At 41.2% G+C, this 18,695-nt stretch overlaps 1 protein-coding gene across 3 annotated transcripts in view; it reads right to left on the reverse strand.

The window, feature by feature from the left end:
* Positions 1-4,305: 4,305 nt before the first annotated feature.
* AUH (AU RNA binding methylglutaconyl-CoA hydratase) overlaps positions 4,306-18,695 on the reverse strand; it is a 201,106-nt gene continuing 186,716 nt past the window's right edge. For 2 of the 3 annotated variants that reach the window (XM_027964187.3, XM_027964186.3), the window contains one exon: positions 15,607-17,448. In XM_027964187.3, coding sequence (XP_027819988.1) covers positions 17,371-17,448 — 78 coding nt within the window. In that variant the 3' untranslated portion in view covers positions 15,607-17,370. Of the gene's footprint in view, positions 9,301-15,606; positions 17,449-18,695 lie in introns of those variants that run through there. The other variant, XM_042242981.2, reaches the window with a different exon arrangement.

Genomic DNA, 18,695 nt, shown 5'->3' on the forward strand with positions numbered 1-18,695 from the left:
GGGCGGTCCCTAGGCCCACAGGCCTGATCAGGCCAGCTGGGCTCTGGCTATTTTTAGCCTCCAGTGGACTTAGTTCCCGCCACCCTTTGGAATAGCCTAGCTCTAAATGTCGTTTTTCTCCTATAAGCCAGAAAAGGCCTGCAAGGAAGGCTGCAGATTTAGTTGGTCAGTACAAGCGTGGAAGGTCTGACAACCAAGATGAGAAGCCCAGCCCAGCGAGCACAGGGAAGGGCCGGTTCAGGGACCCCATGGCCACCACATAGTGCCTGTTGCTGTTTCTCAGCACAGGGTGTGTGTGTGTGTGTGTGTGTGTGTGTGTGTGTGTGTGTGTGTGTGTGTGTGTGTGTGTGTGTGTGTGTGTGTGTGTGTGTGTGTGTGTGTGTGTGTGTGTGTGTGTGTGTGTGTGTGTGTGTGTGTGTGTGTGTGTGTGTGTGTGTGTGTGTGTGTGTGTGTGTGTGTGTGTGTGTGTCTTTGCATAGAGACCCCCAAGACCCCAAGATCTGCTCATTATTTTTGGCCTCTCTGAACAGTTTCCAAAATAATTATCAGAAGGAACTCCTGCTTGCTCACATACATTCCCTTTCTCTCTGTCTCTCTCTCTCTCCTCCTCCTCCTCTCTGTCTCTTTCCCCTCTCTATATATACACACAGAGTCCTTCTTGGGGAAGTCACTACTAAAAAATCCTATGTGCAGTAGTTATGACATAGGATTTTGTAACTCGCAGTGAAGTTCAACGGAAACTCAAGCACAACAAGCCACCTCTTATCTAAGCCTTGTTCCAGGAAGCAGCTCTGTTCTTGTTACCACCCTCTCCAGAGCCATCAGCACGTAGGCAGCATCGGACAGCCCAGAACTGCTTCCTGCACCTTTGCACCAGCTCTGGGATAACTCCAGAGTCAATGTTTACCCACCCTAGTGGCTTTCAATGAAGCCAGAGTGTGGGAAGTCACGGGGACAGGGACCTCTCCCAAGCTTGATGGTGGGCAAATGTGACCCCTTAGCAGTGAAGCTAAAACAACAGGCTCCCCTGCTGAAGTGGGACAAAAGGGCCATCAGGGTAGGACTGTAGCCTGAATTTCACACAGCTCAAGTCCCATCTCCATTAAAACATTTGCCTGCCACCGCTGTCCCTCAAAGCCAAGTGCACAAGGTTATTGTACAGTCTGCTCTTTGAAGAGTAGGGGCTTGGGGCTTTGGAGAAGAGTGTATAGGCAGAGCGGTGATGGCTGGATTCCTGCTTCACCATCTTTTCCCCTTTCTCATTTTTCTCATAAGCACATGCGGCTGCCCTGTAGGCTAACTAATCTTGTATCCTTTCTAAGTGTCTCATCAAACATGCAGGCATTGTGTAAGATGTTCAGGCAAAAGAAAACCAAGCATTCTCTTCTTTAGAAGTTTTATTTAGGGAACAGGACATGCTATTTACTTATTTCTCTCTCTTTCTTTTTCTCTCTTTTTTAAAGTATAGTTGATTTAGAGCTTCCCTGGTGGCTCAATGGTAAAGAACCCGCCTGCCAATGCAGGAGACATAAGAGATGCAGGTTCAGTCCCTGGATCAGGAAGATCCCCTGGAGAAGGAAATGGCAACGCACTCCAGTATTCTTGCCTGAGAAATCCCAATGGACAGATAAGCCTGGAGGGCTATGGTCCACGGAGCCACGAAGAGTTGGACACAATTTAGTGACTGAGCATACATAGTTGATTTACAAACGTGTTGGCTTCAGATGTAAAGTGATTCAACTATATACATATTTCTATTCTTTTTCAAATTCTTTTCCCTTATAGGTTATTACAAAACATTGAGTACAGTTCCCAGTGCTATACAGAATATATAGTAGTGTGTGTTTGTTAGGATATATTATTTAGAAAAAGTCCACAGGTGTTGCCTAGTCATCTTACAGCAGGAAACTGCAGAATTGCTCCAGATGCAATAAAAAAAACAGGGCACCTGTGTTTCTGAGTGTGGACATCATTATGTTTTGAGGGGCCCTATCTGAAAGTAACTGGGCATTTATCAATCTCTCTTAGAAAATGAATAAAATGACAAATAACAAACATGGATTGAGTGATGACTTAATATAAACCAACTTAAGATGAACCAGCACTTTATTAAACACAGCAGCTCTTACAACACTGGGGAAGCATGTGCGTACCTGTGCCAAGCTTACTTACCCCGTTAGTGGCAACGTGGATTTGTAGACCGTTACAATAACCAAGTGATTTCCTGAGTGTTCAACCACAGTGCAAGTGCAGAGGTGAACAAGAAAACCCATTAATAACTGGAAATATAGGCACATGGGCCTGCCCAATGATACTCCATATGTATATCTGCTGTCATTAAAACCAAGTGTGGTGGGGGTCTCCTGCATTGTATCCCCACCTCTAAGAATGGAGTCCTAATAAAGGCTGTCGATTACAGCACCTCGCCCTTGTCCCAAGTCTTCCCAAAATATAGAGGTAAGATCACTCTCCACTTTGGTTGAAAGACAGGAAGACACGACCTGGGGACCACCAGGGGCACGTCCTCTTCTGTGCGTAGGGGAGAGGGAGAGACGAGAAAAGATGGAGACCACAAGTCTAGTTGTCCCAAAAGCTGGCTGGTCAGAGAATTCTTTCCCTGCCTAATTTAGTTCAAGTTAGGTTTGTGTTACTTGCTACCAAAAGAATTCCTTCATGGGCCTTGGTGACTTATCCTGACCATGCCCCCTCCATCACTTGACCCCTTTCCCTGACAGTGGATTATGTATCTTACCTACCTGGCTAATTTAGGTCCTCACTGATAGGGCCACACACTGGAGCACACTAGTAACCCCATCACCCTCTCCCAAGCCCTCAATATGCTATTGGTCTAAAGCAAATGCCTTTAAGCTGAGGTCTAAAGAGAGCAGAATTCCCCAAGCATAAGGCTTAGGAGGCAAAGCCCACAGATTCCACCCAATCCAGGTCCCAGACCACTCATTTAACTACAATCACTTTATTGGTTATTAGATAATGGACCGCCTCCCCTATATTAAATTTACGAAAAGTCAAATACAGTTTTTAGGGGTCTATTACCCAGCTCATGAAAACCTCCAGAACCTTCTAACAACACTCACAAAAGTCAATCAATGAGGGATAAAAACCCCCATGAAGAGCTTCTCTCCAATCATCCTTCAGGGGTAAGCATATCAGCAAGAACCTGGTGAGGAGATTACTAAGCGGCTTAATCTACTGTCAGGGAATGGGGTCAAAAATGGACTTCTGAGACCTACTAGCCCTGTCATGCACCCCCCCCCCCGATATGGATTTTGTGGGGACAGAAAGCTCAGTGTGCTTAGCCCCCATTTATAACTGAGTTCCCTTCCTCGCTGCATACAGTGTGCTAAGGTGACTAACTAGCATGGAGGCCACAGGCTACCTGGGTCTGAGGATGTGACCTAGAGGGGTGGGGGTTAGAGCTGGGGACAGTTGCTGGCAGGACCTGAGGTGGCTCTTAGCAAACACCTGCGTTTGTGGACATGCTTTAACATAAGTTGTAGACACAAAAAGAGAAAATGCCTTTAGGGCAAGTTGTGGATGGACAAGGAGGAAATGCTTTAAGGTGATTTGGGGGCATCATGGGGGATGGATGACCAGTTGAGTCAAGGTTGGCCCTCAGGGGCTGCTGCGATTTTTCTGGCCGGAATAGCAGCCCTCCCTTCAGTTGGAGAGGCCTCCACCCCCCCACTTGGGCCTTCCCTGGAGGCTCAGGCGGTAAAGAATCTGCCTGCAATGCAGGAGATCCAGGTTTGATCCCCGGGTTAGGAATATCCTCTGGAGAAGGAAATGGCAACCCACTCCAGTATTCTCGCCTGGAGAATTCCATGGACAGAGGAGCCTGGCGGGCTACAGCCGATGGGGTCACAAAGAATTGGACGTGGTTGAGCGACTTAACACTTTCACTTTCTTTCACATCCCCCACTTATAATGTCCACTGCTGTGGCCACAAAGGGGACATGTGATCTACAAGGCCCACCAGAGGCCACTCCTGGGAGATTCTGAGTTAGACCTGAATGAAGAGAGTCCCCCTTCTTCCTTAGTGGTCAGGCAGGCAGCGTGGAGCTGAGACCAGCCAGAGGATGAAGCCATATGCCAGAGGACACATGACAAGAAGTGAAGACTGTCCTGAAGCCCTGAGACCCTGGTTCCCCTGTCTGTCCAAGTTCCATGCTGAGAATCATGAAACTCCTTTGTGCCTAAGCCACTTTAGTTGATTTCCTCACATTCATATCAAAGAGTCCTTATCCCCAAGCATGTCACACTGTACTCAATGAAGATTTAAAAATCTTTAACAAGATGCAAAATTTTAATTTACTATTTAATCATGTGAAATTAATAACAAGCATCATATTAACTTATCTGTCATGTTGGGGGATATGAGAGACATAGCTTTGTGGCCCCAAAATGTTAAATAATAGCAACTGTATATTCACACTACTATGTATAAAATGATAAACAGAACCTACTGCATAGCACAGAGAATGGTGCTCAATACTCTGTACTCTGTAATAACCTAAATGGGAAAAGAACTTGAGAAATAATAGATACAAAAATATGTGTTACTGAATCACTTCGCTGTACACCTGAAACTAACACAACATTGTTAATCAACTATAATATAAAAAATAAAGAAAAAAAAACTGTATATTCAGTTTTGAGCTCATAAGATGGAGCATTGCAAAAATAGATCTGATGTTTTTCATAGCAAATTAGAATACAAAAGGCAAAACTAAAACAAAATAGAAGTGTTTATGCATGAACCAAGCTCATGAAACCCCCTTCTCTGGACAAAATTCCCAAATAGGTTTCTCTGTTTCACTCAGTAGCTTTAAAGCAGTTGTTAATCACAGACCCATTAAGAAGCCAAAACACATTCGGTTATTTCTGAAGCACGTGATTTTGGAACTCTGTTTGAATCTTCCATAGTGGCGTGATGAGAGTTATGTCACAAAGTTAATCATTCCCAGTATGCTTGTATTCAGGGTAATGAAAAACTTGTGCAAGCAGCCATGAATCAGTGAGCGGCACATTGCATAATGGGTTTTGAAGCACGTGTCGGGGATCCAAGCCCACGTCTGCACAATGCAGGCCAGTTTGTGCCTCCTATTGACCTTTCCTGAAGCAGAACTGGAACCATGTGATGCATCCTTCCTGCCAACAGTCACTTATTGCCAATAATTAAGTTGGATGATATGGTGAAATAGACATTTTGGTTCCTTTGGAGTTCTAAAAAGAAGACTCTTTGAAGTCCCTGGTTTCTGGCACAGAGCTGTGGCTGGCTGGGATGTGTTACACTTGGTCATTACAAAAACTATCCATTAAAATGAAAATCAAATATTTTGCTCAAATAGTTCCTGGCATTTGTGTTGGAAACAATAGACATAGCCCCACTGTAAGATTATTTTATACATAAGAAAGGTAAAAGCTCAAAGATGCTAGGAGCCAAATCATACGTGTAATACATCAAATCTCAATCCATCATGTTTGATGTTCTTGAGCAATACTGTTAGCGAGAAACTATTACTTAATCTTGCCAGTATTATCCAAAGAGAACACTTGCGAAATAGGACAAACATGCTGTAATTACTACATGAATAAAGAGTCTGTGTAGCATAAACTGTTTCTGTAACATCAACACAGACTCTAGTGAAGCACACCAGTAATTAGCCATGTTAACAATGGCCAATATGTTTGAGGAGCTGTGAGAATTAACAGTGCCAGTAGAGGTGTAAGGACTCTGAAAAACTACCTGTTGTTTTCAACGACACTGTAACTAAAAAATTCTTCTGAAACTTAACCCAGGGACAATTATACATTCTAGGTACCAACTGGAATATAGCTGGTTTCCCAGCAGATATTAGAAATAATCAAATCAGTAAGTGTTATTTTCATTATACTTTTTCTTGTAGGAAAATAACTCTTGGATTCTGTCATTAACAAACTCTTACTGTATTTGAAATCTTGCCCAAGATCTAACAAGGTCAAATTAATAAGCTGCTTTGTCATTACAGTCTTCATGTTCAACAATGGAACATGAATTTAACCACATAGAAGAAAAGTTTATATTTCTCCAAAAACATAAAACACTTATAAATGCTAGAATTGCAATAATTAACTCTTGACTTTTATTATTTGAACTCTGCATTTATGGATTGACTTGCTTTAATCTTCAGCTATCAGTTTAGCCACTGATGGATGAATGAATACAAATTCTCAGCAGACCAAGCCAACTCATGATAAGGAGGGGGCAGCCTCAGCTGGAGCAGAAAATATCTGTTTCCTGAGTCCATCTTCAGAGCATACAATTAAAAGACAACACAGCAATAAACCCTATCCTTTACTGACTGCAAATAAACTTTACATTTTGGCTGCAAATATTTGGGGCTGAAATAATAACAACAGTAAATACTATATTGGTGATAATTATTAATATATTCTTAATATTGATAGTTAATGATTAATATATTATTTTTATTCAACAAACATCAGTTTATTCAATAGACATAAATTCTGATGTACCAGAGGTCAGACAGCTACTCTGAATACCTTATTTATCAATAATATCGCTTGATACACACAGTTGCATTAGAATCAGCTGGATGAGTGACATCAGTGGGAATGGTACAATGAGAATCTCCAAAAATCTCCTCCTCTATGGAAGCAATAATTGTTAAAATTAAAGTTTACAGAACTTTGGAATTCAACCAAAGGCTTGTAACAATCCAAAGAACATTTAATCATGAAAGATGACTGAATCTCAATGAGAACATTAAGCTCTGTGACTTTTTAAAGATTTATTTATTTAGTTTTGGCTGTGGTGGGTCTTCATTGATGCACACAGGCTTTCTCTAGTTGTGGTGCCTGTTGTATATAGAGCCTCCTTTCTAAATCCCTTGTGTATCTTGAAAGCCAACAACCTCAAAATCAGCACAGCTGTGGCCTGACTACCACGTCTATAGCCTTCCCACAGCCCTCCTCCTAGAAATTTGTATTATCTGACCTGTCTGGCAGCTCCTTGGAAAATCAATTAGTGGGAAAACCCCACTCATATCAAAAGGCTTGCTTTTATCTGACCTGACTCAGAGCTCCCTCATTGTGAACAGATTTTTCAGCAGAGTACTTGTGGAAAACAACCAGTGACAACTGTTTAGCATCCAAATAGTCTGAGGCAGTGATTACAGTTGACACAAACAAGAAACTGACCAAAACACTGAAAATGAGAAAAGGGTGAATGAGATGTCCACAAGGGGCTATGTAAAGCTCTGACATATTCCTAGTAATGTAGAATGCAATGGGCGCATGCAGGACTGTATACACCATCGGGAATGACTTGAGGAGGCCCTCTTACCTCTGGTTGACCTTGAGGCTCTGCACAAATAGGAAGTGAAGACTAAACCAAAGTTGCCAATTGCCTGACCAAGCATTCATGACATGCACCAACATGCTAGTATTGTTGCCTGGGAAATCCCTGGACAGAGGAGCCTGGTGGGGTACAGTCCATGGGGTCGCAAAAGAGTCTTAGCAACTAAGAGACTTAGCAACTAAACAAGAAGAGGATAATTCAAATCCATGCAAAAAATTAGGTGTACTGATAAAACAAATTGTTATACACATATTAAAAGCAGTAGAAATTGTTTTTCAGTTTGTAACTTTATCCTTCCCCCTGGAATTCAACTGCATAAGTTAATCTTTATAAAGCTATTCTTACAGATTTATAATGCATAAAGATTTAATTTACATGGTGATAGTAGTACAGAGGAAGAGAAGGGTACAAAGCTACATTAGAGCAGATGTTTTATGTACTATTGGAATTAAGTTGGTATTAATCCAAGATAGATTTGTAAGTTAAGGTTGTAATTTCCCAAAAAACTATTATGAATTAAAATGGTACACTAGTAATTATCTGTTGAACACAAAGAAAGCAGTAATTCAATAAGAGAGGAACAAAAAGATGTGACATGTAGTAAATAGCAAAATGGCAGATGTAAATATCACCTTATCAATAATTACATTAATTGTAAATGGTTAAACACTCCTTCAACAGGAAGAAGGAGCAGAATGAATTAAAATAACATAATCCAACTTTGCGCTGTCTACACGAGACATGCTTTAGATTCAAAGACATAAGTAGGTTGAAAGCAAAAGGACTGGAAAACTATACCATGTAAATTAGATAAAACAAACTTTAAGATAAAAACTCTGGGAGATAGTGAAGGACAGGGAAGCCTCACATGCTGCGTCCATGGGGTTGCAGAGTTGGACATGACTGAGCGACTGAACAAAAATAAAAACAGTTGGTATAGATAAAATAAAGGAGAACACTTCATAATAATAAAATTGTTAATCCACCAAGAAGACATAATACTTATAAATATATATGCATAACAGCAAAGTTGAAAATTAATGAAAAAATGAAAGAACTGAAGGGAGAAATACACAATTCAACAATAATAGTTGCAGACATCAATTCCTCCCTTTCTATAATGGACAGACCAACTAGACAGATGATCAAGTAGGAAATAAAAGGACAAAGCAAGACTACAAACTAATGAGATTTAATAAAACACTTCATCCACTAACGGCAGAATACACATTCTTCTCATATACACGTGAAATCTTTTCCAGGATAGATTACACTGCTGCTAAGTCACTTCATTCATGTCCGACTCTGTGCGACCCCAAGGATAGCAGTTCAGGATAAATTATATGTTAGGCCATAAAACAAGTCTTATTAAAATGCCAAGAACTGAAGTTATACAATGATGTGACTGAAGTGGGTTCACCAAACAATATGAAATTAAATTCAAAATCAATATTACAAGGAATCTGGGATATTCACAAGGCTGTTAAAATTTAAGAACACAATCCTAAAAACCCCAAAGGGTCAAAAGACAAATAACACAAGGCAAATTATAAAATACATTGAGATGAATGAAAACAAAATTGCATGTCAGTGTCCCAATACCGTCTTCAGATTCAGTAATTCACTAGAAGGAGTCACAGGATTCAGCAAATATTAACAGCTATGGCATACTACACAATCAAAAGGATACCAAGCAAAAGCAGCAAATGAAACAAGGCAGGGGCAAAGATCAGGGGAGACGGTCACATGCTTCTGAGGGTGTTCTCCAAGCGGAGTCACACAGGATAAGTTTAACTCCTCTAGTAATAAATTATAACAATATGTGAAGTGTGTCCAACATCTCATTAGAGACTCAGAGACCAGGGTTTTTGCTGGGGAGTAATCATGTAGGCATACCCCAACTGGCAAATATCCAAACTCTGTAATCAAAAAAGGAAATCAGATGTTTAGCATAAACCATATTGTCTGTACAAACAGTTTAGATATAATTTATCAGTTCTGCAAATGGTGGGAATTGTACATCATCTAAGCTCCCAACTGCAGACCAAGGATCAACCTTGAATCAGTACTTCCCAAGGATAGCAGTTCAGACCTGTTATACTAACTTTTCCACAAACATATCAAAATTTATGGGATAGAACCAAAGCATTCTTAGAGATACTTGCATAGTTGTAAATGCCTAAGTTAAGAAGATCTCAAATCAAATAACCTAACATTCTATCATAAGGAATTAGAAAAATATGAGCAAACTAGACCCAAACCAAGTAGAAGAAAGGATATAATAAATATTAGGGTCAAAATAAATGAAATAGAGAACAAGAAAACAATGAAGAAAAATCAACAAAATAAAAATTTGCCTCTTTAAATAGCAACAAAATTGACAAACCCAGACTGACATTAAAAAAAAAAGAGAAGACTAAGTATTAAAATCAGTAATGAAAAAGGGTCATGTAAAGGAATACTATAAACAACTGTGTGTGAACAAATTAGATAACCTAAGTGAAACAGAAAAAATCCAAAAAAGACACAAACTATTGAAATGACAACATATTTCCCAACAAATACTTGTACACCCATGCTCACAGCAGCATTATTTATAACAACCAAAAAGTGGAAACGACTATAAAAAAATCATCATCAGCTGATGAATGGATAAACAAAATGTGGTATATACATACAGTAGAATATTTGCAGTCATAAAAATAAGTATTGATACATGTTACACCATGAATACGTCTTGAAAACATTGAGTGGAAAAAAATCAGACATAAAGGACTATATATTGTATAATTCTATTTATATGAAGTATTTAAAGTAGACAAATTCAGAGACAGAAAGTAGATTAGTGATTACTAGGGGCTGGGGGGAGGGGCAATCAGGACTGACTGATAATGGGTACAGGGCTTCTTTTCAGGGTGATGAAAATATCTAGAATTAGACAGTGGTCATTGTTGTACAACTGTGAACATACTAAAATCGCAGACTTGTACACCTGAATGGGTGACCTTTATGGTATGTGAATTACAGTCCAAAGGAAAGTTTATCAAGGTGGCTTTTATCTCAATATCAATTTTAGGGCTCCAAACACAGAATCAACTCAGAAGTTATGGAGTAGAGTCCCCAAAACACACCTTGGTGATGCCTTTTTCAGGTTCCAGCAGCTTTGGAAATCCTTGTTCTCAGGTTGAATGAATAGACAAGATGAAGTCTTTTTTTTCCCTCATAGATGTGGCCTCCATTCTGAATCTGCTGAAGACCTCAGCCAGGTAGGCCTGGTCCAGGCCAGGACTTGGCTGGCTCCTTTCCCTGGTCCCTCTAACTACAATACTCCTCATATTCACTTTCCAAGACAAGCTTATGCCTGGGGGAACTTAAAAATGCCAGGTCTGTCTAGTTTTTCAGGAAATTTGACATATATTTTCAGATCTACGCAAGCGAACATTTTTTAATACCCATAGTAAATGAGAGATCACACACTCTACCTAAACTCAGGAGTACCAGTGTCATGGATGGGCTGGGAAACACACCCTGTTAGTCTTTTTAGAAGAGTGGTTGGACAATAACAAGCCACATACACATTCCCACAAAGACCATAGCAAAAACAGTACCTTTCATATTAGATGAACACCTTTCTTTGTGTCCTGTAAGCATCTGAGTCACTGATAGGTAGTATGCACAGCGTGCATAATTATCCCAATCAAACCACTCCAATAATTACATTTCTTTCCCCCAAGTCAGATGTGGGATGTCATTTCCTGTCTTTTATGGCACAAAACACATTTCTTGTATTTTTAAAATGCTCAAAATAAGGCCACTCATGAGCAAGTTCTAGGCTTCATAAAAAGTTTGTTTCAGAACAGTGTTAATAGACAACTCAAAAGAAATGTTACTCAATGTAGGAGAGGCGGTGAGGAGTTTGAACTTTTCTCAGTTGCCAAACTGCTCTTCACTTTCTGTAAACTGCACAAAGGATTCATTCAGAAAGGTTTAGAGGCTGAAAGTGAAAGTGACTTAGACTACTTTCAAAAAGGTCAAGAAGTGCATTTGCCCATCCCAGTGCCTCTGAAACCTTGGCCTGTGAACAGCACGACTAAAACAACACAGTTCTTTCGTGAGCTGTCGCTTGATGCCATGGTGATTTTCACTATTTCTCTTAGAATTCAGGCCCTGCTCTGTGAAATGGGTTCATAAGAGACTGTGTTTGCAGAACATTTGACAATCAGTCTTTGAAAAGGCGTTAGGACTGAATCTCGGCAGTGAGATGTGGGGAGTAGACAGGCAGCCAACCCACCATGCTCCCACGGTTCAGTGGCCATAGGGAGCAAATCTCCTAGAGTCTCCTAAGGGACAGGGAGCCCACCAGGCAGCCACGTGAAAGCCAACAGGGCGATGAGAAAATGGACAATCCCCCCTCCCCAGCCCTCGAAACTGGTACTATAAGCACGGCATTCAGGCCTGAGGATGAAAGCGAAACTGGTAGCGGCTCAGTCGTGACTGACATTTTGCAACCCTGCAGACTGTAGCCCGCCAGGTTCCTCTGTCCATGGAATTCTTCAGGCAAGAGTACTGAAATGGGTAGCCATTCTCTTTTCCAGGGGATCTTCCCAACCCAGGGATCGAACCCGGGTCTCCTGCATTGCAGGCAGATTCTTTACTGTCTGAGCCCCAAGAGAAGCCTGATACTTTTTCTCAAAATATTAAAAGAACTACTGCTAAATTATGGATTATCCCAAGGGCCAAAGTAGTTATTAAATACAGACCAACTTAGGTCACTGCTCTCGGTGCTTCTTTATGACCCAACTCGCTAGTGAGCTGTCCTTGCAGCCGCGTATTTCCCATCTCTTCAGCCTGTGTTGGGGTTGAAGGGGAGCCATTGGATGACTTCTGGGACAGAGCTGAGTTGGAGCAACTGTCCTCTGCCCCAACCCCTTGCCCACTTTCTTCTTTAACCTCAGTGGCAGGGAGCTGCTTCCGGGCCTGGGAGTATGGAAGCAGCTTCCCCTATTGATCATAGCCTCATCTCTGTGTGTGGATAAACACAGAACAGAGCAGAAGAGGAGTGTTGGGGGTGGGGACCTGTGTGGCTTCCTCTGGCCCCTGGCAGCCTCGAAGGTTCCAGTTTCACACTGTAGTTAAAAACAGTCACCAGATTTCCCCAACCTCGTTTCCTTGGTGAACATCCAGGTTCCTGAACATGACCCTGAACTGGGCGGTGGTTGTGAAATGCGCCTACTTGTTCCAACAGGTCTCTTTTGAAACATGAAAAAAATCAAACATCACCACCGCTTCTGTAGAAGATGACCTTACTGATTCCACAGCCCTTTTGCAGGGACACATCCAATCTGTCTTTGCAGGGATCACAAACAACTATTGGATTCCTTTATAGGTGAAGAAACAGGCTCAGAGGGAGGAGATGCTTTTACCAAAGGGCCTCATCACTGGTTTCAGAAGAGTTGAAACTTGGGTGAAGAACACCTGTGAGATGTGGGGAGTAGACAGGCAGCCAACCCACCATGTGCTTTCCAAAAAAGCACAAAGTAAATTTACAAGCACCTGAAACCGTGACATTGAGAAATGAATACAAGACTCGGGGTGGCCCTGACTAGTGTAGAGTAAGAGCAAGAGGCTCATCATTCTTCCCCAGAAGCAGCATGGGGTGCTCTTGACCCACACGCGCTTCTTTCCGATGTGTATTCTTACCAAACACGAGTCCTCGACTCACTGTTCACAGCTGCCAAGACTGGCTCCATATCCTCTAGGTGTCATGATGAGCGTCGGGGGCTCTGAATTCAGAATGCCCGCCACAGACATAGCTCTGGCTTCAGTTTCTTAAACGATAAAATGACAAACCCATTTCCTAAGGTTTTTAAGTACTAGATGTGACCAGATAGCCAAAGGGCTTAGTTTAGAGACACTGAGCAGGCATCGCTTTAACCATCACAGTCTGCTCCTGTCTTCTGATCCCTCAATATGCACACTTAGTGTCTCGCCAAGTCACAAGAAAACTAGAACCACTTTGAGCAAAGGTTGACACACATCTATTGGTAGTCTTTGGTTGTGCTGTTCAGCTGTTTTCAGGCTTAAAAGTAATGACAAGTCAACAGTCTCAGGTTCAGTCCCGGACTCCACCACCCGTCATCAAACTGTGTTCGTTTCCTGCTCTGGATTCCAGGAATAACCAGCACCTCTCCTTCCCTGGACGCTATGAAGAGTAAACAACTGCAAATGGACACACCTGGAGGTATTTAGGGCTTCGTAAGTTGTAGTCATGATCATCCTAACAATACCCAGCTCTAATTCTCGTCTCTTGCACATTAATATCCTCAATGATATTGTCAAACTGTTCCCTTGAATCCAAACATGTAATACTGTGTTTTCTATACTTCAAAATGGGATTGACACCCTAGTGGCCATGAGCTCACTTTGCTGGTCCCAGGGAAAGGTCACCTCACTGTAGCAGGGCCACCTTCCTACTTTGAAGCTGGTGCTGCATGGATGAGTGTCACAAAGGCTGGCCCTGACCACTTGGGATGTGTGTGTCTTCGAGGGTCCTTGGGGCCTTTTATTCTCTCCACCAGGTAACCAGCTCTCTCATACTACCCTGGGGTTTGGTTTGGAAAACAAACACTGTGAACCAAACTGTTTGATGATTAGGAGCCAGCCCTCTGAGGGGTAGCTGAGTTTTGGGATGTTCCCATCTGAAACAGTAAGTTTTCAGGGCTTGAGATCCACAAATATTTTAAGCAGTTTTTCATCCTCCTACCTGCCAAAATATCCCCAACCACATCTCACAATCTGTAGCCTGTTTCATCAACACAGAAGAATGTCTCTTCATTTTATCAAAATATCAAGTAACTTTGAAATGCTGTTATTTTTTCTTTTGTGATGCATGTACATGTCTTGTTTAAATATGAGAAAATTTCTGTCTTCTGATAAAATCCAATAAATGTCGATATACACATTAGTTAATATTTAACTAGGTGAGTAGACAATAACAGAAGGATTAAACATTTAAAATGTTTGCCTGTCAGGATTTTGGACACCAAATCAAAAAAAAATGTAGGGCCTCCCTTAACTAGAAGATGGAGTGGAGATCAAGTGAGGAAATGGGCCAGCGGGTAGCCAGCTATGAGTCCATTCAAAAAACAAGCATTTTCTGTAATTACACTATCCACAAAATGACACCCAATTACTCTAGTCCGTATCCAGAGCGCTATTCTATGTACTGTCAGAAAAAGTCTGTATGACAAGCCAATTTTTTTGACAGCAGAAGGGGGAAAAAAAAAAGCACAGGAAAGCCAGGTGTTTTTTATTGAAAACAACACAAACTTGAAATGACCATTTAAATCACAGAAAACGAATCACAGGAAATCCGAGTCTTCTCTAAGCTACGATTATAAGTCCTCTCTTGACTCAGAACCACTGTAACTTGGATACCTCTTTTCCTTCCAGATAAGTTATAAATTAACCAGCACTACGTTACCTCAAGGCTAGTAGGTCTCCTGCTCGAGATAACACGAAATGTTTTTGCCCTGAATTGTAAAAGTGCCTGGTTAATCACCCTCCCTCTCTCTCAGCCGCCTTTAACTTCATCTGAATCTATGGCTACATCCACTGCATTTCCGGCTTACTGCGTCAACTTGACGTGGTTTCAGTTTAAGGACTTGAAAACACTCTAAGTTCTGGAGGAAAAGAAAACAAGTTGGGGCTCACCTGTGAGAGCAGGTGCTCCCTTTGGAAAAAGCAGCTCTCCTACCTCCCCCGACCACCAGCCATTGGACCTCAACCTGGATGAAGTGTTAGGACCACTTTCCAGCAAGACTGCTCTGCTAAAGGGAAAAACAAGAGAAATGCAAATATCTGTAGACAGCTGAGCAGACACGTGGAAGTTACTACAGGAGGATGTCTTTGCTTTCAGATCTACTCCAGTGACTTAATCAGAACTTGTTAAATGGTGTTCAATCAGCAGCAGACTACAAATCCAAGGCAGGAGAGACAAGTCACTCAGCACACTCAATTTTCCCCATGAACCTAATTATTTCCTATTCAGAAAGGAAGTGACCTTTGAATATGTCATGGACAGAGAAAAATGGTCCTGAAACGTTTAGTTCAGTTGCTCAGTCATGTCTGACTCTTTGCGACCCCATGGACTGCAGCACACCAGGCCTCCCTGTCCAACACCAACTCCCAGAGTTTACTCAAACTCACAACCATTGAGTCTGTAATGCCTTTAAAGGACCATGAGAACAAGGACCAGCACTTTATTTGCAAGTTATCCTGTAGGAAATGAAGTAGGTACAACTTTGTCAGCAAAGTGTACACACCAGCAGATACAATCACCAAAGCCAAACATAAATTTTAATAAGCTCCTTTCATACAACGCTGGTCAGCTGAGCCAACGTCACAGTCTGCATAGTGTCAGTGGCAAAGGCGACAGGGCACGGGGCTGCCCATAGCACAAGGGTGTGAGCTGTAAGCAGGCCTGCCTCTTGGCAGGGTGTCCGTCAGCTGAGGGTAAGTTCATGCTTCTCTCTCTCAAGGATTTTAGAGTCGAGACCGAGAGTTCAATTTCTCAAATTAAAAACGAAGTTTCGATGATTTCAAAAATTCCAAGTCTATGCTTTCCAAGAACGAAGAAGCTGTGGTGAGTGTGGAAATGCACCAAACAGGCAGTCACCCACGTGCTGAACTTGACTTCACTAAAATGAAGCACAGCTGCAGTGTTTGGGGACAGTGCGGCACCCCAGAGCTGGCAAATAACAGGAGTGGGTGGGTCCCAGAAAAGGGAGGCTTTGCCTGTGCTGCTGGACTCAGCCCTGGATGCAGCCCCAGAAAGCAGTGAACGGTTTGATAAAATGAATACAAAATAAAGGTAGCTCAGATTCATCCAGGGAGTGTACTGTTCGTCTCCCTTTTGTTGAATTACATAGCTAATTCCCACATATTTCCTATCTGCCCCCCAGGCAAGGCCATATAAACTCACATGACCCCAGAGCCCCTCCATCCCTAGGTGCTTACCTGGACAGGGTTAGAAAGGTATGATGGTTGTTAGGTGGGGGAGAAAGGGTTGCCGTGTTCACCTTCTTTCCTTACTGAAATCAGGTACAAATAGCTAGGGAGAGGAAGTGAAGAGCAAACTCCGCTTCACCCTTAATCCACGACCAAGGCACTTCAATGGGCCAACCTTGGTACACCACTTTACTTCTGGGTTAGGCCAGGGAGCCAGGCCACTGGCTAGGAGGGCTTCGAGGTTGTTCCAGGCCTCCAGTTGGCTGTACAAGGCCCTTGGCCCCAATCTCTGACTGGATTAATTCTCCACCATCCACACTGTATTCTCAGACTGACTACGTAAAGAGGTCACCTGACAGAATCAGCAATAGACAGGTGGATTCTTCTAAAATCCAACATGCAATGACTTATTCAATATAAAAAGAATGGGGTAAGAGAAAAAATTTCCAAGTTTTCTTTTCACTAATTTTATTCATACTTGGTAATTTTCACTCAGAATCCTATCAACTCCTTTTTCAGTATGATGTAAGTCTGTAGGTGCATGTATATACAATCCCTTAGAAACTTTATTTGGTATAACTTCACATTTTTGGTGTATAGAAATAAAATTTATTTTCATACTATAGCACAGGAGACATACAATCAATATTTTTTCCTAGAGTGTATAATATATAAATTATTCACATTAAAAAATTAAGAACAGAAAGCCTCATATGCAGGAGGTATTTAAAAATGTATACCTAATTTTGAATTGGTGTTTTTGACAGTGCACACAACTAGCTTACAAATCTGAATGAGTATGATGATACATATTTGAACAAAGTACGCAGATGGGCCCACTCCAGATACTTAATTCAGTACAGATAACTCGTTCTTCACTTTGGTCACTGCAACTCCAGGTGCTGAGGCATATGTGGATCTGAAAGGTACTTCCAGGAGTATTATTTATTACACTGGCATTTTAAAGATTTCTGTTCCTTCTATTCTCCTTTATAGCGAGGGGTCCTTTTCTCTTTAAAAGCAAGAAGACCTTCAAGTCTGTCTTTTGTTGGAATAGTCTAAGAGAAGCAAAACAGTATGTTATCTGTGCCCAAAATGAAAAAACAACTATAAAAGTTTAATGGGCTTTATCTAAGGAAACTAATTAGAAGACGATCTAAAATGGTGAAATCATCTGAACAATTTAAATTACATGAACAAATTTATCATTCTAATTCCAATATGCTTTTTTCTTCCATTTTATTGAACATACTTCAATACAATTAAGAGTTTATTTTTTAGACAATTTTAGGTCTACTAAAAACCTAAGCAGAAAGTTCAGAGTCCCATATACTCCCCTCAAGCCCCTCACTGTTTCCCCTATTATTAACATCCTTTATTCATGTGGTATATTTGTTATGACTAGTGAGCCTATACTGACACAGTATTATTAACCAGTCCATAGTAACATTAGGGAAATTCTATGCGTTTTGACAAACACGTAATGTCATGTATCCACCATTAATTACAGCATGACAGAAAACAAGTTCACTGGCTACACATCCCTAATGCTTTACCTAGTCATCCCTGACCACCCTCCCCACCACCCCATGTCTTTTCCAGAATGTCACATAGCTGGGAGTCATAGAGTATGTACTTTTAAGATTCAAATTCATTATTTAGCAATATGTATTTAAGGTTCCTTCTTGTCTTTTCCTGGCAGAGTAGCTCACTTCCTTTCACTGCTGAGTAATAAACACCCCACTGAATGGATATATTAATACCACAGCTTTTATTCATTCACCTACAGAAGGTCATCTTGGTTGTTTCCAAGTTTTACAAAACTTAGGAACAGCAGCTTTATAAAGCTGCTATAATAAACACCACTGTGTAGCTGTTGTGTGGACATGGGTTTTCAACTCATTTGGGTAGATGCAAACTTGGATGATCACTTTAGGTCATGTGGTAAAATTATGTAAGAAATGGCTAAACTGTGAAATCCTGTTTTTATGTGCATTTCTTAATGTCATATGATGTGGACCATATTTACTTATGCTTATCTGCCTTCTGTATACCTGCTTTGGTGAGGTATCTCTTCAGACCTTATATCTTCTTCTTAATGAGTTATCTTCTTACTATTTCTTACTATAAAAGCTATTTGAGATTTAAAAGTTCTTTTTGTATCTTGGATATAAGTCCTTTATCAGATATGTTTTGCAAATATATTTTTCCCAGTCTATGGCTTATCTTTCCATTCTCTTCAGTGTCTTTTGCAGAGTAGTAAGTTAATTTTAATAAACATAAATTCTTTTTCTTTCATGAATTA

This window comes from Ovis aries, chromosome 2, assembly GCF_016772045.2.
Source record: "Ovis aries strain OAR_USU_Benz2616 breed Rambouillet chromosome 2, ARS-UI_Ramb_v3.0, whole genome shotgun sequence".
NCBI classification, from domain to species: domain Eukaryota; kingdom Metazoa; phylum Chordata; class Mammalia; order Artiodactyla; family Bovidae; genus Ovis; species Ovis aries.